The sequence below is a fragment of the Arvicanthis niloticus genome, chromosome 3 (assembly GCF_011762505.2).
Source record: "Arvicanthis niloticus isolate mArvNil1 chromosome 3, mArvNil1.pat.X, whole genome shotgun sequence".
Classification (NCBI taxonomy): Eukaryota; Metazoa; Chordata; class Mammalia; order Rodentia; family Muridae; genus Arvicanthis; species Arvicanthis niloticus.
The window spans coordinates 134672926-134694231 of NC_047660.1; the positions used below are offsets into that span (position 1 = coordinate 134672926).

At 38.5% G+C, this 21306-nt stretch overlaps 1 protein-coding gene across 7 annotated transcripts in view; it reads right to left on the reverse strand.

Moving 5' to 3' along the window:
- Ankar (ankyrin and armadillo repeat containing) overlaps positions 1-21306 on the reverse strand; it is a 63830-nt gene that overhangs the window by 41018 nt on the left and 1506 nt on the right. For 2 of the 7 annotated variants that reach the window (XM_076931941.1, XM_034497287.2), the window contains exons 1-8: positions 20052-20384; positions 17817-18452; positions 10510-10947; positions 9094-9257; positions 8268-8371; positions 4565-4745; positions 2797-3016; positions 2307-2342 (exon numbers count right to left, since the gene is read on the reverse strand). In XM_076931941.1, coding sequence (XP_076788056.1) covers positions 2307-2342; positions 2797-3016; positions 4565-4745; positions 8268-8371; positions 9094-9257; positions 10510-10947; positions 17817-18417 — 1744 coding nt within the window. In that variant the 5' untranslated portion in view covers positions 18418-18452; positions 20052-20384. Of the gene's footprint in view, positions 1-2306; positions 2346-2796; positions 3017-4564; positions 4746-8267; positions 8372-9093; positions 9258-10509; positions 10948-17816; positions 18453-19339; positions 20385-21306 lie in introns of those variants that run through there. The other 5 variants (XM_076931942.1, XM_076931938.1, XM_076931939.1 and 2 more) reach the window with 4 other exon arrangements.

Here is a 21306-nt window from a genome sequence, read left to right on the forward strand (position 1 = left end):
CTTATATTTCTTTGCTTAACTTGGAATGTCTGGAATAGACATACTTTTTATGAACAAAAAATAGCATGGGAAACTATAAAATATATATAGTATATAATACATATATTTTTATTTTGAAATATAATTTTATTTAGTTGCCCAGGTTTAGCCCTTAAACTTTCAGCCTTCTTGCTAAAGGGTCTTGCTAAAGTAGCTGGTATAACAGGCCCATGTCACTAGGCTTAGGTGAGTAGTAGTCTGTACATCACATCATTGTCTATAAAATATGACCTAAATCTATACACTTAAAATCATTACTTAGCTGGCCCCGTCCCCCATATTCTGGGTCGTGGATCCTGAGAGCCCTATAGCTGTTGATGGCCTCTATTTGCTTCACATAACTACCTAGAAGTAACCACAGACTTTATTATCAATGGCTCTGGTTTGCAAGGCCATATAGGTTGCCCCAGTTTTCTCTGCTTATTGCTGGCCAAGTGCAGCACACATCTGTGCACACTTGACCACTTTCAGACTCTTGGCGGTACTGAGCATGTTGTGTGGACATTCCAGTTCGGTGTGACATCAGACGTCTGGCCAATCTGTGGTTTGAACAGTGGCATTGTGAGCAGTCTCGGGACTTGACTACTCTCTGGGACCTCTGGCAAGTTAAAGCTTGTCCCTGGCAGAGTATGGGGTCTCATCATCATGTGTACTCTGGGGGAAGGCTAGGCCTCACCACTCTGCATTGTGTTAACCTGAAGACCTCAGGCAGAGCTTACAAAGAGACAGCAGACAGTCTGTAATCTTTAGTATGTAACAGACAGTTCCACTAGTAGAAGGTATAGGAAGAGCAAGATGGCTGTCACTTATATTTACTGTGACTAAATCTTTGATAATAGATGGTTTAACAAACTTTTGCCATTAAACCAAATTAAAAGTTCTAATGAGCTGGTGGGGATTGGCAGCCATACATTTCATTATGAGGAAGTTTGAGACTGAAGGATATAAAGAAACGGACCAAAAAAAATTTTTTTAAATTACTAACATTTAAAAATTCTTGTTTCATTTTCCAGTTTCTAGTAAGGTGTAGATGACCCGAAGTCACGAGTGATGGTCAGCTCTAATCATAAATATAAAGCTCAACAGAAAGTGAACAGGCCTTTCAGAATTTACCACAGACGTAACACCAGAGGGCAAACTGATATGTTTCAAGTTGTAAGGTAGCCCGGAAGTAGAGCAACATGACTCTCAGCAGTGTCATCAAGCAGAACTTCCAATGTGACCTGCAGAAGGAAGGCTGACTGCAGTTGATAAATTGAGCTCGGAAACGTCTGAGAGACCTGTCATATGAGTTTCTGCCCAGTTCCTGCCAGTGAGGAGTCCTGAGAGAAGACTGAAGGACGAGAAAACTAAGGTCATGTTCCCTCTGTGGAGTACTCTCAGGGGTACTACTTTCCCTCACTGTGGTAGGTAGTACTTAGTCCCTCCCTGCCCTTGTCAATATGGGCCTTTTAAAGTACTTGTGGTTTGGTTTTTTGTTTTTACGAAAGAATTCTTCTTTAATTACCTTATGTGGACTCTGAAGGTATATGGTAAATCTCTTACATGTGTGAAAATGAAATGGAAACTGGGACAAGGATGCTTTTGTTTTGTGTTTTTATATACAGTGCTTATCTCAAAACTTTGATCTCCACCAAAAGTAATCATTCCTCAGAGCCCACACATCATTGTCGCCCCTAGATGGCAGAATGTCTAAATTGTATTAACTTGTTTGTGGGAACAGGATGCAAGAGATTGAATTTAGGACCTTGCTTTTGCTGGGCAAGGTACCAGATACCTGAGCTGCACTCCCAGCTCCTAACTGCTTAAAGCTCTTTAAACTCTTAACTTCCAAAACCACTTTGGAAACTGAATTTATAAAACAAGTCTAGATGGTATCAAATTCCTAGTTAAAGAATATATATATATATATATTTAAAAAAGAGTACCTAACTTGTGAATATCAAGAAATGGGCAGAAAAATTATACTTCAAAATGAAAATGAAACCTTATTTTATATTTTATGCAACAAAACATTTGCAGACTATATACTATAAAATGATTTGTTTTTTTTAATTTTTGATGAAGTAATTGTTCATTTTCAAGACAGAATTTCATGTAGCTCAGGCTAATCTCGAATTCACAACATAACAAAGGATGACCTTAACCCCTGTTTCCTGCTTCTGTCTCCCATATGCTGGAATTACAGACCTGTAATACCACACCCAGCAAGTCTTAGCATATAAAATGATCTTCTCACATATGCACATACTTCACTTATGCCTTACCGTTTCTTTCTTTTTTCATATCCACTTTGGATGACTCTGCTTAAAGAGAAAATCCACATAGAAACATGATTACCAATATTACAGGCGTTTCCTAAACTAGTCAGAAAAAAAAAAAATGACATTGTATTTATACAGAAAGCAGGATTACATCAGACAATGGGGGTACAGTTTCTAGCAGAGACATGAAGGCTGGAAACTCTCCCTTTCAAAAGCTGATCAAAACTTGCTACTGGGTGATTGTGCTGATTTAGCAGTAATATTACTAGCAGAGTTATTTATTTACACATACTGTGAATGTACCTATATATCAGCAGAAGGAAATCTGAGAAGGACAAGGATGAATAGAAGATTTTTAATTACCAAAAATTCTTTTCACATTAAAAAGTGCTTAAAGGACAACTGGCTACTCACTGCATTTAAATCATTGAATTCTGCTTTATATTAATTAGGCTTATTCAGTACTGAACAAAGTTTGAAAACTGAATGAAACCTTGGCTGAACATGATGAAGCGTCTCTGGTTGACGTTGAAGTTGGCGTTACACAGCTGACATATGATAGAAACCCGATTGTGCAGGGCAGCATGGTGGAAAATGGCATAGCCGGCTTCATCAGAAACATTGATTGTGGAGCTTGAGGTTTTACGGCTAAATGTGTGGAAAACAGCATTCAAGCCTCTTTCAACAGCAGACTTCAGACCAAATGGGATACTCTAAAATTATTTAAAAGATCAGCATTAGTTTTTAAAAATATTTTTTAATAAAAAAAATACACCTAAAGTTTTCTTTAAAGGGAAGAAATGAGCACACAGAATGTATCAATGGAGTCACAAGAGTGCCATTCAATGTTTGCCGTGCTACCACAGAGGACCGGGGAAGAGCTTCTCCCTGGACATTGCTAAAAGTCATAGAGCTACAGGAGACATTGAGAGCATGGCAAGTCCATTTGGAGAAAGTGTTTCTCTTTCTTTTAGAGTAAACTGTAGCTTCGTCCTTGCAGACAATTTCAGCAAAGTGCGTAGACACTTTCCTAAACAGTTTAAAAGGAAATGCAGAAACTAAGGACAATTCAAGAAACCATATAGATAGCTGGACTTTCTTCTTTCTCTAGTCCTCAGATAAAGAGGTAAAAATACCATGTTCCTTGAGAAACTCTGATAAATATTTTAGACTAGTTCTCAAAGTTTTAAAACTAAATGTGACCTTTGATCAGTCCCAGAAGCTAAGGCAAAGTCTGTTAAACAGAGGGCTTGACTCCGATGACTCTGTCTCACGGCTGCGTGCTGCGGTGAAGCCAGGTGCTGCCACCCTCTCACTGTGCGGCTCCTGTTAACTCTGCGCACCTCACATTTCTCGTGCAGAATAGAAGTGATGGCAATACAAGTGGTTCTGCACAGAAGCTTCCGTATCTATAGTAGTGCCTAAGCATCAGACATCAGGAAATATTTGCCATTCACATTAGCCTCAATCCAGTTTATTGACATTTTGTTTTGTACTTTGCCAAAAATGTATCATCAAGAACCACAGTGATTTTCAGCTAGTAAAAGATGGAATTTTTATTTCATACTGAAGAATTTATTGAAGCATTAGTTCATCCCTAGTACAGATGTAATGTTAGAACAGCCACAGGAGCTCTTCCATTTTCTCAAGACAACAAAGCCCCTGTGGAGACTTTGTCTGTCAAGCTCCAAGCCAATAGACCTCAGGTCCTAGGCGTTCTCTCCTGGAGAAGTGACTTTGTGTAAAAGGGAGTGTTGGTAGTCAAAAGTGTTGCTCTCTACTCATTTCCCTGTCTTTTGCCTGGGCATCAGATACCAGATACCTTGACTGCAAACCTGTGTAGTAACACCAACTTTTATTCTCAGAAAAGTACTAAGAATACTCACTCACTCACTCACTCACTCACTCACTCTATCTATCTATCTATCTATCTATCTATCTATCTATCTATCTATCTATCTAATCTCCTGCCTTGTCTCATAGGCCCTGATTTCCTCTGGTCAGAGCCCTGCATCATACTGTCTGTCTGTCTGTCTGTCTGTCTGGTGCTAAGGCCTAAACTCTTTCAGAGTCCCTGCTATGTTATTGTCTGTCTGTCCATAGCCCCCAGTGACTTCTCTAGTAAACTCCACACCGCAAACAATCAATCTCAGTATCTGTCATTAACCTCACATCCTAGACCTTTCACCTCGTATAGAACATGGGACATTAACTTATGGTCATATGCAACTTCTTACATTTTTTGATAGTCAGTAAAATACCTTGCATTTCATAGCTTTTTTTAAACCAAATTTTTTCTTAAATTGCTCGTGTAGCTGAGCTTCAGTCAGTGGAAGTCTTTTCACTCTCAGATTATTCACAATTTCATTTATGGCTCCCCACCATTGAGTCTTATAGAGTTGCTGGTAGAAAATTTCAAGCTCAAAATAGATCACATAGTAGCTATAAAAAAAAAAATAAAGGAAAAGGTTGTGTTTTATAGCTGTGAATTAATTTGCTGCTTATTTATATACTGTCAAAACTTGCTTATTCTATAATAATTACATACAGAACTATAGTTTGAACTATACTTGATCACAAAAATAGTACCATTATTATCAACTGTTATAGAGACTTTACCTTGAAAATTATCCTTTTAGTGACTATTTGGGTTGATTCTGTATTCCTATGACAGAGATTGGGAGCACTGTCTTCAAGTTACTAGGAGTCTAGGTTCTAGGGAAAAGAGCTGTAGGTTTATCTTCCACCTCTGTTTTCCTTTCTCTTACTGTTTTAATCTAATGTGTCCATAGATTGCTTTTCTGAGGAATAATCATCCTTAATACCAAGCTGGAATAATGTTTTAGGCAATGGCTCCTTGGCTTTTACTGCATCAGCAGGCTAAAGAAACTCCCACCCCATCCTGAGACATGGGCTGGAAGACTTGACGCTAACACAGGCCCTCTCATTCTGAAGTAGAGCAGCAATACACCATATGGTTTGTTCCCTGCAGTGGCTTCTTATCACAGGAATGTTTGTACTTCCCCCAGAGGCAGCTGCACTGGTGACTGTTCTGGCAGGAATGAAGACCGTCTGAAGAGAAGCACTCGGTGAGGCCTGTGGGGTCGCTACTAGCCTAGAGAGGATTTGGCCGTCTACTTGTACCCTGAGAGCATCTCTCATGAGATGACTGTGTGATATCCAGGGTCAACTGTATAAAAAGGTAGCACTGGCCACATACAGATGCTTTGTGAGACGCATAGACATCCCAGATGGCCTGTACTTCAAAGTTAGTGGCTAGATATTTTAGCCAGGTAACCTTCATTCGAGTTCTGTGTGGTGATATACTACATGTCTTATGCAAACCCTAAGTGTGCTTATCATTAGGGACTTTAGGGAAGCTCACTTGGTTTCATTAAGCAGATTTCTGAATAAACTGGGTACTTTAGAACAAGTAATCTGTTTGCTTCAATAATTGTCATCTTTATAAGTCAGAGTTGTTCTACTCTTGTGGATTTGTAGTTCATTGAGTATCTGATTGTAGTCCTATGCCTTTATTCTGTCATGATGAGAAAACTCACACTGAACCTAAAATGAATCTAGGATCTAAATGTTTCTAAGTATGACTCAGTATAGCAACCATTTCTTTAAAATCAAAGAAAGCAAGAGATTTTGAAATGCCCTGTTTTCAGTTGTTCCCATTATTCTCCAGTTCAGCACTGATAGTCATACATTATGGGGGGAAAAAAAACCACAAGCAGAATGTCTTAAAAATGTTGTTTGAAATTATTGGAGTTTTAAGGTAGCACTACTTTGGAAAGAATTACTGGAAAAAGAACTCTTATTTCATTGGATCAATGACAAATCTAACTTATGTCATTTGCCAGGAATGGTGAGGGGCTGATCTGAGAGAGAGCTAGAAGCAGGAGTTATCTATCAAAGATGGCATTCACACAGCTTATTGGGTACCCAGCAGGAAATCTGAGCAGGAAAGGAAGAAGCTAAAAGTTTTTCATTGTAGTTGACAACACTGGCCAATTGGCATACGGAACTCCAATAAAACATTATGCAGAGGTTAAATTTTATACAGGGTAAAGGTTCTCTGGTACTTGATATGAGAGTCTGGAAAATACTGATTATATGTTTGCTGATTTACTCTTATTGCATGCTGTCTGGGTCTAGAAACATGCTTATTTTGTATCCATTTTATTAGGTGTGTGTTCGCGCGCGCGCGCACTGTGCAGAGGTTGAGTGTCTTCCTTCATGACTCTTCACCTCACGTTTTAAAGTTTCTCAGTAAACCTGAGGCTCACTAACTGGCAAATGTAGCTGCATGGTGAGTCCCTGGGATCCCTCTATCTTCATCTCCTATCGATGGAATGACAGGCACACAGTGCTGTGCCTGAAGTCTTTAAGAGATGCTAGAGACCAGATTTCAGATCCTCATGTATGTTCAGCAAGCACTTTAACCACTCTGCCATCTCCCAGTACCCATTAGTTTTTAAAACTTGTAAACTCATGTCTAGCTGCTCATTAGTCAGACACTAGAGAAACAACAATCTGAGGACTTCACATTACAGTGGTTGGGTCTCTCACAGAGCAATAACAGGATGCATACAGCAACTATACTGTTGCACCAAGGACAGTCTCTCATCAATCTAGCTCTTCTTCTCACTGCTTCCATGCACTTTCAGAATCACTGGTTTCCCAGAAGCCTGGTAGAAGCTGAGGAGTGAAGGGTAATTCATAGATGTCTCTACGATATTATGTACCCTGGCAAGGATTGTTTATGGAATATTCAGTAGGCACTAGGTCTTTGAACAAGAGCTTTCTCTTCCCAAGAGATAACAAACAACTTAAAGCAGAAGATATTTTCATCGATTCTGTCTATGAGCAAGAGGCATCTTCGCACAGGTCCTCAAACATGTCTGCATCTTTACGCTGTTCTTTCTCCTTCAAAATCATGGTCACGTGGTATCTGACTTCATCTTTAGCAGACGATACTCAAGTGATCACATTTAATTCTTTGTCTTCATGCTCCCTTTGCCTCATTTTCTGTTCTCCTCACCCCCATGCATCTTCAAGTGTATGTGATTATTTTTACCTCTTCCGGTTTCCTTAACTTTCCCTTACTTTACCCTTTAACTTGCTGCACATAGTCTCCATTACTCATAGTCCCAGTAAACTTCTCTTACCAAATCAAAACCAACTCTAGAGAAAGCTCTTCACTGTAAAATGGAGTTGTCACTTTCTGTTGTATCTGACACTTTTATTATTTCATATTCATACACAAACACCCCATTTGGCTCTTCTTCTATCACAGCCTTCTGGTTCCCTTACTTGTGTGTTATATCATCTCAGTCTCCTTTGCTCGCTCGCTCTCCCAGGTTTCTTTCCGTTTTTGAAATTTCTATTCTCTGGAATTCTGGACATGGCCCTATTCTCTCAACTGCCTCTATCTACCAGTGAGCAAATGAGCAAACATGCCTTCCTATCTGCTTCTCTCCACATCTAGTCCAGAGATTTTCTCTGAGCTCCATAACTTGTGTTTTCAAACTTCAGTATTCATGGTGAAATACAAGAAAGGCCCTAGAAGTCCTGGAGGAACTACATCATTCAGAAGATGAAAGATGTAGCAAGGTCTGCCAGAGAGGGTTTGGAATTGTTAATATATGGAAATGAAATGGTATGCGCTGTGTCCACTGCTTTCAGCTGCCCCTTGTAATCTGGTTCTCACTGCCATACCTACTTAACATGTGTGCTCACTGAAAGAGCTAAGTCCAAGCTCTAAGGTTATTTGTGGGTTGTATCAAAGTATGTGAAGTAATAATTAGTTAGTATACCTTTAAGTCTGTCATTTACAAGATCATCCTTGTTCTAGGATTGCCATTCTAAGATCTTAAGCTAGCTTTTGCATTTTGACACTTTCTTGTTTTCTGCTAACATTCAACAAGCCATGGTTGGTATGAATGGAAAGCTCCTCACCTCTTCCCATAGAACTCCATGACTGGTACTGAGTAAAATTCTTTGTATCCTGAATCTTCTGCAAAGGTACTAGCAGCACACGCCCATATTTTTTCTACATTTTGCTAAAATAAAAATCACACATTAAAAAAAATCCTTAAGTGAACTCAGTAATTATAAGATTCTTTATATGAAATATTATACATGCAAATGAAAAATGCCCCAGAGAAATCTGATAACTGCATGTATCTAACTCCTAGTTTGAGAATAAATAAATATAATAAATATAACAAGTAATGGCACTGACGTGTGTGATGCCATCAGGTTCCTGGGTCATCAAACTTAAGACTGTTTTTCTTGTCACAATTGTTGAGAAATGTGGACAGATTAGCATAGTGTTCAGGAATTTATTTATTTTTTGTGTTTGCTTTACCTTTTTTTTAATTAATGAAGCTTCTCTAATGTGTGCTTAGTTGGCTTTGAATTCATGATCTTCATGCCCCCATGGGATTTCAGGTGTGTGCCACTAGGACCAGCCATGTGTTCAGGATTTCTATTGTATACTTTAACTATCCAGGGACAAAGATTGCTCATTTGAAATCTGTAAACTCTGCGATGAAAGTAACTGCATTGGGTTTACTTATCAGCTTCTTCAACACTGTTGCTTAGAGGTAGCTGCACTTAATTCATGTGTGTTTCAATAATGGGTAAGAAAGATAGTGGCCTGTGAGAATGGTTGTCTAGAGACTTGTATGTTGCCTGTACCAACAGAAGCTCTTTCTGAGTGAAAACTTTCAAAAACAGCTGAAACAACAAAACATCTCAGAAATATTAATAATTCAAAAACCTTAAACTCATCCAGAGCATTCTCAACTGGATTCGTGCTAATGTCAAATTCAATTCCTCCGTGAACATGGAAGTACTGGTGCTCTTTGTAATCGAAATTCTGGCATTTAAAATCTCGTCCATAAATAAATGGAGGCAGTTCTCTCTCGGTCTTGACCTTGTCATCTCCAGAAAGAAAAACAATTTTAATTTAAAATGTGGAAAATACATAATGATTGTATTTTAGATATCTGATTATCATTCATGAAAAAAAATGTAAAATTCCATATGAAATTAAAACTTGGCAAATTACTGACTATAAAATTATTTACTCTCTCTCTCCTCTCTCTCTCTCCTCTCTCTCTCTCTACACACACACACACAAACACACACACACACACACACACACATTTGTGGCACTAGAGACTGTACTCAGGGCCTTGCATACACAAGTGGCCAGTCACTGAACGCTATCCCAGCCCCCTTTATTTCTCATTTTGAGTCATGTTTCACTATGTCACCTATGATAGCCTTGAATTCAGGTTATACTTGAATTTGTGAACCTTTTGTCTCCGTCCTGAGTAGCTGGGACTAGAGGCCTATGTCAACAGGTCCAGTAACAAATAAATAGATAGCTAAATGAGTAAATATATACATGCCTAAGTATTTAATTTTTAACAATAAAATAAATTTGTTTAATGAATCTTAAGCATTTCTTGTGGTTTTACTATATAAGCATTTTTAAAGCATCAAAATATTCTGGTTAACATCTATGAGTAGACATTAACATATAATTCCTCAATTATTGGAATGCAAATTCTGTGTTTTTGATAACTTTTATTTAAATGACAACAAAATCTCTCTTGAGGTACTTTAGGCAAAAGAGATACTATAAAGAATTAAATAGGTATTTCCCAGTTATCTTAGTCACTGTTCTGTTGTTGAACACAGACATCATGACCACAGAAACTCTTATAAAAGACAGCATTATTTAATTGGGGCTTGCTTATAGTTTCAGAGTTTTAATCATTGCCAGAAGCACATGGCACTCAGTCAGACATGGCAGTGGAGAAGTCGACGAGAGTTCTATATCCAGATCAGCAAGCAGTAGGAAGACAGAGACACTGGGCCTGGCTTGAACTTTTGGAGCCCCAAAGCCAACCCCAGTGGCACACTCCCTCTAACAAGGCCACACCTTCTAATCCCCTCCTAATACTCCTAACCAAATAGTGCCACTGTCTGATGACCACATTTGAGTATATGAGCCTCTTTGGGGCATCCTTATTCAATCCTTCAAACCACCACACCATATGATAAAAAAAAAAAAAAAATCAGCTTCTAGTACTGGGAACCAATGAGAACATACATACTACTTATTTGAAAAATAATTTTCTAAAATCCCATCAAAGATAAGATCTATTTTTGCTTAGCCTCTTACCTGAAAAAGGTGGAAGTAGACTATTTAAATATGGAACTTTCATCTTCTTTTTTAAACTGAGTAAAAATGGAATCAGAAAACATATTAACTTCAAATAGCCTATCCCTCTTCTGATTTCTTTTTTTTTCTCAAAGTGTTTTTGAATAACTTTTTTTTGAAGATACAGTCTTTGCTGTAGTCTCTGATAAGTACAAATGTCAAGATAATCCTGGTTGTATTTTATAGCATTAGTAAGCCAATAGGCTGTCTCAAATATAAAGATGTTTTCATGCTGTTGAATATGGGTAGTACTGAATGTCAGCTTCATCATCATACTCTCGGCATACTTCATAAACACAGCCTTTTCTTCAGGGCTATTGGGCTCATATGTTGGATCTTCATTCATGTCTTCATCATAGATCCCTTCAAAGTCTGGGTCACTTGTAATATCAACTAAACCTTCACAGTAAGAAAAAAAAATTAGGTATTAAGACACAAGAGATAAGGGAAGGTTCCAGCCAGGCGGTGGTGGCGCAGGCCTTTAATCCCAGCACTTGGGAGGCAGAGGCAGGCGGATCTCTGAGTTCGAGGCCAGCCTGGTCTACAGAGTGAGTTCCAGGACAGCCAGGACTATACAGAGAAACCCTGTCTCGAAAAACCAAAAAAAAAAAAAAAGGGAAGGTTCCATGAAATTTTCTGGGCAACACACAGTTGTTGCGATCCTGAGCTCCAGTTGTGGACGCCTCTACTAGGTTGACACAGAATTGGGCCCCAGCAGTCAGGCAGAGATAAGGAGCTTGGGACAACCTCCTTCTTTCTAACTGCCGAACTCATGGCTAATCATAGATTTATGGAAAGGGAGAGTGATGCATTCAGTCGTGTGCTCACTGCTGATTTTACCAGGCTCCAATTGTTAAACAAAAGGCCCTGGTTAAACAAAGTGGATCATAAAGTAAAACCAAAACTCATGAATCTTGGAAAGGACATAGTTAAATAGGGGGCTAATGACTAGGATGAGAGTGAATTAAGGGTTAGGTAAGAGAATTCCAGAGCATCATATACAACTATAAAATTGTCAAGGAACAGGCTGTATTTAACAACCAGGTCTATCCATAGTCACATATCCTATATACTTTGCTAGCCTAGTGAGTCTCCCAGGATCCCCTTTGCCTCCATCATTCCAAACCTCAGTCTGATTCCTACTTGCACATCCCAAGTGCTGGCCCAGCCTGACAATTCCCTGAATCCTTACCTTCTCTCACTGCCCACAATCTTCAGGCCTAGCCTCAACTGAACTGCCTGTGTGCTGGCCTAACCTGGTGAATTCCCAATACCTCAGAGCCCATTCATGTCATCTCATATTCCTAAGCATACCTAAGGCAGTATATCTTGCATATAAGTTTGAACAGATGCAGCCATTGTTCCATTTGTGCACTTGCTTGGTTACCACTGACTTGGTATCAACCCCATTGTACCAATCTTCCCCTTTTCATTTGATCTGAAGTCAACCAGACTTGGCCAACAACAGAAAGAAAACCAAACTACAACTCAACAGAGGCAGCCTAAAATCTCACATCAGACATACAACCTTAAAAAGAATTTTACATGCCCAGGTCACATCACAAAAATACAAACAGTAAAAAAGGTCAATACAGTATGTCTCCTGCAGCACCCACCAACCTTACAGAAATGTTCTCCAGTGAAAATTATCCAAATGAACCCTCATGACATAGAATCTAAAGAAAAAATTTTAACCATGATCAGAGAACTTGAGGAATTTAAAGAGGACACAAATAGCTCAATGAACTTATAAAGGATGGGAATAAACTCCTGAATCCTGTCCAACAAGCACACATACATCAATTAATAAGATAACAAAAAAATTCAAACTCTAAAAACTGAATTCAGTAATAAGAAGAAAATGAAAATACTAAAAAAAAAAATCAAGCTAAAATGAAGATAAACTTGAAATATTTAATTAAGCAATTAAAAAAGGAGAAAGCCTTTTCAGTGGATTGGATTAAGTAGGAGAGAGAATATCAGGACTTAAAGATAAAGCAGAGAATCATACCCCAACCGTAACCCCAACCCCAACCCCAACCCTAACCCCAGCCCTAACCCCAACCCCAACCCCAACCCTAACCCTAACCCTAACCCTAACCCTAACCCTAACCCTAACCCCAACCCAACCTTAACCCCAACCCCAACCCTAATACCAACCCCAACTCTAACCAAGAATATGAAAACTTTTTAAGTCATAGGAAAGAAATATACAGAAATTGAGACACCAAAAAGACCAAATCTATGAATTGAAGGACAAAGATAAAAGAGCAGAATCCTCAACAGTATCACCAGAAAAAAAGTGTCCAAATTAAGGAGACATATCCATACAAGAAACACACAGAACACCAACCCGACCAGGAAAGAAACTCTTCATAGCATATTATAGTTAAAACACTAAATATTCAGAATAAAGAAAGCATATTGAAAGAGGAAAATCTCAAGCCACTTACAAAGAAAAGCCCATGAGAAAGACAGCTAATTCCCCAGTGGAAACTTTAAAAGCAAGAAAAGCCTAGGCTAGTGTACTCTAACTTATAACAGAACACAGATGAAAATCCAGACACTACCTGGAAAAACTATCAGCCATAGTTGAAGGAGGAAAAAAACTTTCCAATGTATAAACAGACTAAAGGCATTCATGCCCACCAATTTAGCCCTACAAAGAATGCTGGAAGCAATACTACAGTAACTAGAAGGAGGGATAAGTATAGCTGAAAGAATGTATAAAGAAAACAGTATGCCTAAAATTACTGAAATGCAAACTATGAGTAAGAATACAAACAGAAAAACAAACAAACAAATAAAAGCCCACAATAAAATACTGCAATCAACTCATAACCTGTACCTAAAGGTCAAAGGGAATGTATTTAAAAAAAAAAACAAAAAAACAAAAAAACCAAGTGGATTCACATGGAGTATATCCAGAAGCTGGAGGGCTATAAGGCCCACAAGATGATTCTTGCTGACCAGGCTGAGGCTCGAAGGGCTAAGACCAAGGAAGCACATCCAGGACAAGAAAAAGATTCTGTCCAAAGTGGAAGAGACCATGAAATAGAGATTCCCTCATGTCTGTACATACTGGACTGGTTGTGTGGGGTATGTGGTTCAGTCATTAAAATAAAACAAATCATAAAAGAAAATCCATTTTTCTGTTGTCTACAAGAAACTCACTTTAGATTTAAACATAGTCACCACATTAAAGTGTAAGGATTGATAAAAAGTTTCCAAGCAAATGGGACTGGGGTACCTTAGTATCTGACAAAGTAGATTTAAAACTAAAACTGATCAGAAGATATAAAGAGGGATGTGTTGTTCTAATCAAAGAAATAATAAAGAACACATAATTCTAAAAAATATATGCAATAAACTCTAGTGCACCCAATTTCATTTAAAAAAAAAAAAAGTGTACCACTGGAATTCAAGAGACAGAGTAACTCCAGCTCAAAATTAGGAGGTGATTTTAGTACCCCACTTCCTCCAATAAACAGAGATCATCTGGACAGAAACTAAACAAGCATCAGAATTAAATGACATCATACATCAAATGGACCTAAAGATATCTATAATTTTTACCAAACACCAAAGAATATAATTCTATTCAGCAGCTCATGGAAGCTTCTCTAAAACAGACCACATCGTGGCACAACAACCAAATCTTATCAAATTTAGAAAACCTGAAATGACTCTATTGTATCTGATCACAATCTTAATAAAACTTAGAATCAACAGCAAATGAATCTCTAACAAAAATATGTGGCTATTGAGTAACATATTACTAAATGGTGAATGTATCAAGGAAGATATAAAGAAATAGGAGAGAAGAGCTGGCTCAGTAGTTATCTGGGTTCAATTCCCAGCGCCCTGGTGGCAGCTCACAACCATGTGTAATTCCAGTTCTAGGGGATCTCCCGCCCTCTTCTGATCTCTCTAAGCATAAGGCACGGATGTAGTGTGCATAAATACATGCAGGTAAAACACTCATGCATAAATCTAGTCTTTTTAAGAAGTAGGTTTCCTACTTCTTAAGAAGCTTATAGCTCTAAACTCCTACATTAAGAAATGAGGGGTAAAAGGAAACCACAAATAAATGACTTAATGAGGCAACTCATGAATTTAGGAAAAACAAGAACAAACCAAGCCACAAACTAGTAGATGGCAAGAAATAATAAAAAAAAAAATCAGAGCAGAAATTAATGTACAAAAAGTAAAGGAAACAATGTAAAGGATCAACAAATCTAAGAGCTCGTTCTTGGCAAAGACAATGACAATCAACAGACAATTAGCACAGTTAACCAAATAAAGGAAGGAGGAGACCCAGGTTACCAGAATCAGAGATTGACAGTGAAGTCCTACAACATATAACAAAGAAATCCAGGACACTGTAAGAGAATACCTTAAAAATCTCTATTAAGTTGAAAAACATCTAGAAGAAATGGATGGATTCTAGGTTCACCCAAACCAGAAACGTTAAACAAAGAAAAGATCAACAATTTAAACACCTATTTATCATACGCACGCAGACTAAAATAGTAAAACAGCTCAGACAGAACCAGATGGAATCACAGCAGCATTCTATCAGACTTTGAAAGATCTACAACCTATATATATATGTATGTATATATATATATTTTGGTTTTTCGACACAGGGTTTCTCTGTGTAGCCCTGGCTGTCCTGGAACTCACTCTGTAGACCAGGCTGGCCTTGAACTCAGAAATCTGACTGCCTCTGCCTCCCAAGTGCTGGGATTAAAGGCGTGCACCACCACCGCCCGGCCCAATATTTCTTAAATTATTCCAAAAATAGAAACAGTGCCACACTTTTTCTATGAAGTATTGCTTTAATACCCAAACCATGTAAAGACACAACAAAATACTACTGGCCAATATCTCGAACATAAATTCAATTATCTTCAATAAAGTACTTGCAAACTGAATACAAGCATATATCAAAAAAGTCACCCACCATTAATCAGGTTGATTTTATCCCAGGGACACAGGGATGGTTCAACACATTTAATAGTGACCTGACCCCTGAACCTTCACCCAGCTGATACCCTGTTCTGAAAGATATCTGTACTCCCCCTGAACACCTATGCTCCTGTGTCATCCCCTTCCCCACATCTTGCACTTTTGTGTTTATAAACCCCATGTTAAAAAGTAAAAATTATGATTTATAAAACACACACACACACACACACACACACACACACACACACACACACACACACAGTGTACCCCTGGTTCTGATGACTTAGCTCCTGACAATCTATTTTCTTGTTCTCAGAAATACTTTGAATTATAAGACGTTATTGTGGTTTTTGTTAGTATGCTGGGTAAAATAATTTTTATTGATCTTATTTTAAACTTCAAAGTTTGTAGTGAGTTAAAATGTCCTTTAACATAATTATAGGTCATATTTATTTTCATATTGTAAAATGCTAGTTGATCTGTTGAACATTTTAAAAAACTGGATTCCTTTTTGAGAATTTCATATATGAACACTGTATTTACATAATTTCCCCTTTCTCTCCTTCCTCCCACTTTTCCCAACCCCCTATACTTTTAAAATACATCTTATTATTTAATTATTGTTTATATATGTATACGTGTATAAGTATATATGTTTATACAAATATTGATAAAGTGTTTTGAAATAAATATTTTAAAAAATTGAAAAAAAAAAAAAAAAAGCAACTCCAGGTGGGTCAAAGACCTCAATGAAGAACCTGGAATGCTGAAACTACTGGAAAAAAATATAGGCAATACCCCACATGATACGTGTGCAGGAGAAAACTCTTTGTAGGTATCTGTATAAACCTGTTGGAAGAGTAATATCCAGAATACACAAAGAGCTTGGAATTCAAGAAAACAAATTACCCAGTTGAAAATCGTCTATGGATCTGAACAGACTTCTCAAAAGAGGAGATAAAAAATGGCTAAGAAATATCAACCTTGTTATCTATCACAGATTACCCGAGTAACAATGAATGAATGGCTACGTTCATGAAAACAACTGATAACAAAGGCTGGCAAAATCCAGGGAAAGCGAACCCTTCTCATTCACCCCTGTTGGAATTGAAAACTGGATGAGCCACCATGGAAGAAAATGTGGAGAATTCTTCAAAATTAAAAATAAATATATCATATGACTCAGTTATGCCACTCCTTGGAGTGCCTAAAGGACTCAGTAGCCTTCTCTAGAGAAACCCAACCATGTTTATTGCTGCTTTATTTACTAATAGCTAGGATGTGGTAACAACCTAAATGTCCAACTGATGAATGGATAGTAAAAAATGTGGTACATATGTTACAATAACATTCTGTTCTGTCTTATTTGTGGTTCCTGGCTCCAAATCTTTAGACCTGAGTATATAGTCCGAGAAAAAGCCAGGAAAGAAAAAAAAAAAAAAAAACCATTGTGGTAAAGCAGGGATGGGGAGGGGGCGGGTGGGGGCAGGAGTTCCAAAGTATGCAATAGTAGGGGACAGGTGTAATGGGGGGAAATGGGGTGGCTCTTAATTGGGAAGGGGATAGAACCCATAAAAACGTTTTTAAAAGCCACAGGGCAACATATTTAGTAAGCTTACTTAAAGTATATAATAACTATATATAGTTATGTGTGTGTGCATATATATGAGAGTATATATGTATGTCCTTTTTAATTGAGTTATACCACATAAGATAGCAATACTTCCCCTAAGAACCATGCATGATTATAATAAGATTTATGCACATAAGGAGCATGCAAAGGGCCTATACAGGTTCAAACCAGATGGGGTCCCAGCTCTTAGAGGGGGAAGTAGACATGGGCTCCATCCTATAACTAAGAAGCTATCTGTAATTTGTATTTGCAAAGGATAAACTAAATTTTTTACAATGGAGTCTCACTGAAGACACCTACCAGACTTCAGAGTAGGCCCCATGCCCAGCAGTAGACAACAACACAAAATGAACTCAGTGGTATTTCTGTGGAGTTTTTGTATCATGTTGCTTCATTTGGGCACTTTTTGTCTTATTGGTCTTTTACTTATATATTATGGTTTCTGCTTTTGTGTGTGTGTGTGTGTGTGTGTGTGTGTGTGTGTGTGAGAGAGAGAGAGAGAGAGAGAGAGAGAGAGAGAGTTTCTAAGTTTCCTTCATTTGTTTGACTGTTTTTTAAAGAGAACAAGAAAGAGGACAGAGTTGGGGAGGTGGGAAAAAATTGGAAAGAGTTGGAGGAGGAGAAAAGTGTGATCAAAACCTCTATTTTATGACAAAAGTCTTACCTGCTGAACTAAACTCAGAATATATATCTTTACTTGTTTGAGGTTTCCCATCTAGATCAATGTCCATGATTGTGCGCCACAATTCAGAGAATCTGGCTCGTTTCTCTTTGGGCATGTATATTCCATGCCACAGTGCTTTTAGCATATAATCAATATGGATCAAAATTTGTCCGACTCTGGTATCATAATAAGCTGGAGGTAATTGACAAGAAGAACTCTGATCAAAATTAGCTTCTAAACTGATTGAAGGAATTTGATTTAAGCAATAAATTCCAATGGCCAACTCCCGTAAGATCTGATGGACTTCCCTGTAGTCTAGGTGGGCAGTAGGGTCCACAGGAGTCAGTAGGATGGCGGTGGAGAAGCCTACGTTATTCATCTGACTCATGAGTCCAGACGGGATGTCTAGTTGAGAACGAACATCATCCTTGGCAGCCAGCCAGCTGACTAGTGCTGTTGTTAATAATTCTTGCACTTCACTTCGATCATATTTTTCAAAAAAAGCAGAGGCATTTCTTTGCACTGCTAAATTCTCCAGGAAGGTTTCTTCATCTTGTCCTTGATCAAATCTAACAATTCCTTTTTTAACTATTCTTAACATTTCTAATTAGATCTAGTGTGTTCTTTTTGAAGTTTCTGCAACAAAGAAAAAGACAAGCAATAATATTTGTCATGGCAATGAAGTTGGATTTTTCTAAAATAAATATGTGTTCTTCATCTTTCTAAAGTTAGTTAATCTTTTCATGGACAATCTGTACTTTTTTCAACCTCCAATTAATTGAATCACAAGAAACTTAAATTTTAATTATAATTCCTAAAGTTGTAAAATTTGTAGCATCAATCACATTAAATTACTTGAAAAGATCTGCTTTTCAGTCAAAAGTTACTGAAAAATCTTCAGTGCTGTACAAAATTTTACCAACAACTGACCACACAGACAGTTTGTCTCATAGATTATATTTCATCTGTTTGTGTAAGAACATTCTACAATGATTATAAACAATGAAATAGCTCCACATTCTTCCTGTCTGTCCCAATTAAGTTTCTATTCCTGTGATAAATGCCATAACCAACGTAACTTGTAGAGGAAAGGGATTATTTGGTTTCCAGGCCATACAGCCCATCATCAGTGGGAAGCCAAGGCAGGAACTGGGAGGCAGAGGTCAGTGAGAGATCATTTACTGGCTTGCTACTTTGGGCTTTCTCGCTTCGATTTTTTGTACACCCATAACCATCTGACCAGGGATAATGTGACCCACGGGGGGGGGGGGGGAGGATGGGTAGGGTCCCTTTTATATCCATCATCAATCAAAAATGTCCCACCGAATTGTCTACAGGGCAATAGGATAATTTGGTTGCTTGAGATTTTTCTTAAATGACCTTAACTTGTGTCACTTGGTAAAAAACTAAACAGAACTTCATCATTAAATGGCATGTGGCTGTATTTTAGAAAAACTTTTAAGTTTGTATATGAGAAGCTACTACTTTGGACTTTATTTTTCATTGTAAATATTTTTAACTACCTCCTCCTCTTTTTTCTGCCTTCTTACTCACTCCTTTCTTACACATTTTCCTTCCCTTCTTAGAAGCTCTCGAGACCTGCATGCCCTCCCTCTCTCGTGATGTTTCAGACCAGGTCCTGACTCATCTGCTGAGCTCTTCTTCCTCCCGCCCACTTCTTTGTTTGGGAACAATTGAATGCTGCTTTCATAATAGTAATTATTATTCTTTTCTGAGCGTTTAAGATGCTCTACATGTAAAACACAGTACTTATTTTCTTTAATACCATTGGTCTTCGCTATAGTGATTTTTGAAATTTAGCGTGCATCAAAATCACCTAGACCTTTAAAATACCTGTTTCTGGATCACACGGGGTTGGGGCAGAGAAATTGTATTTTGTAGTCAATGCTGATACTGTGTATAGAATCCATCTTACGGGGGCATTTTTCTACTACTTCATAGATGCCAACATGTAAACATAGGCAATCCCAGGTCATGACGGGGCTTCAAAGTTTTGAGAACTGGATCCCTGCCCCAAGACTTGTGAAGATACAAGGAAAAGGGAGAGGCCTACTTGGAAGTGATTTTCTTGTCTAGGAGAGTTGCTTCGACGATGGTCCCTAAAGTATTCCCAGGAACAGACAGCCGTTGCTTGGAATGGCTTCTCGATGGTCCTGAATCGCCCCACCAGAACTCCAGAGCTCGAGACACTCAGGGAAGCTGGGAGGGCCTTACCTGTACTGAGGGCTAAAGCTGGTACGAACTCCTGGGAAACCCCTGAGCCAGCTAAAGCTATCCTAGGGCCTCTCACATGCAGGCTGTGCCTTAGCCCGAGAATGTCCGTGGTCTGCAGCTGGGGTGACCTCTGTACATGTTGCCAGATGGCCACAGACTAGTGGTTGATTCCATGAGGACAAACCCTCGCAGATCTCAACGTAGCCCCACACTGTCTCCGCCACTGTGTATTTGCTTCTAAAGGAAAACAAAAACCCTAGCGTGTCGTGGGCCAGTGCCGGTTGAGGCCCGTCTGGAATCCTATTACGCAACAAAGATTTACCGAACATCAATTATGAGCCATCCAGAATGCTGGAGGACGAAACCACAGATAGAGGGAAAACGGCAAAATCTCAAGTGCTTGCCAATGTGGTATAAGTTGTTGCCAGTACCAAAAAGAACATCCATCCAGATGCCAGTGGAGTGACTTTTAAAATAGCTTGGGAAAATTAGAACTAGCCATGCAAAAATAGTTGCTGAAATCACTCTTCTGGGACAGGGTGGTGTTGTTGAACGTCTGATAAAACAAACAACTCCACTGAACCCAAGGGATGTGGGTACAAAGCGAGTATGTAAAATTGGGTAACTGCAGAATTTTGAGTTTATCCAAGATAACTGGACTAAAGTGTTAACAGTGGAGGTCAGGTTCAGGTGATGACTTCGGAGTGCTGTGAAGTTTGAGGTGGGCTATTGGTAACAAACACATTATGGGGTTGCACTGTGCTGAAAATAATGTGTTACGGTGATCCTTGAGTTTCTATCAGGGTGTCAAAACAAGATTAAGTTCAGCTGTGAACATATTTCACCTTAAAGTACCAGAGAAACAAATATCAGATACATCTTTTAGGTATCAGGACTGGATTTAAAATGGCAGCTGAGATGAGGCATATAAATTTATGTAAGTTTAAAGTAACTGAAGCCAGAGGAGTGGCTGACATCACCAAGGGAGAACATATTATTTATACCTAGTACTGAAACCTACGAAATTTAAAATTTAAAGGTCAGTTGGAGGGGAATCAGAGCTGTATAATAGGACCCTGTCTCAAAAGAAGGGAAGTGGACTGATGGAGATGGGAGGAAAGAGAGGAGAGGGAGGGAGAGAGGGAGGGAGGGAGGGAGGGAGGGAGGAAACAGGTGGGCAGTTACAGAGGTTAGGGTCAGTCAAAGAAAAAGTAAGAGATAGCCTGGGAAAACCAGAGGAGAGTTTCAACTGTCA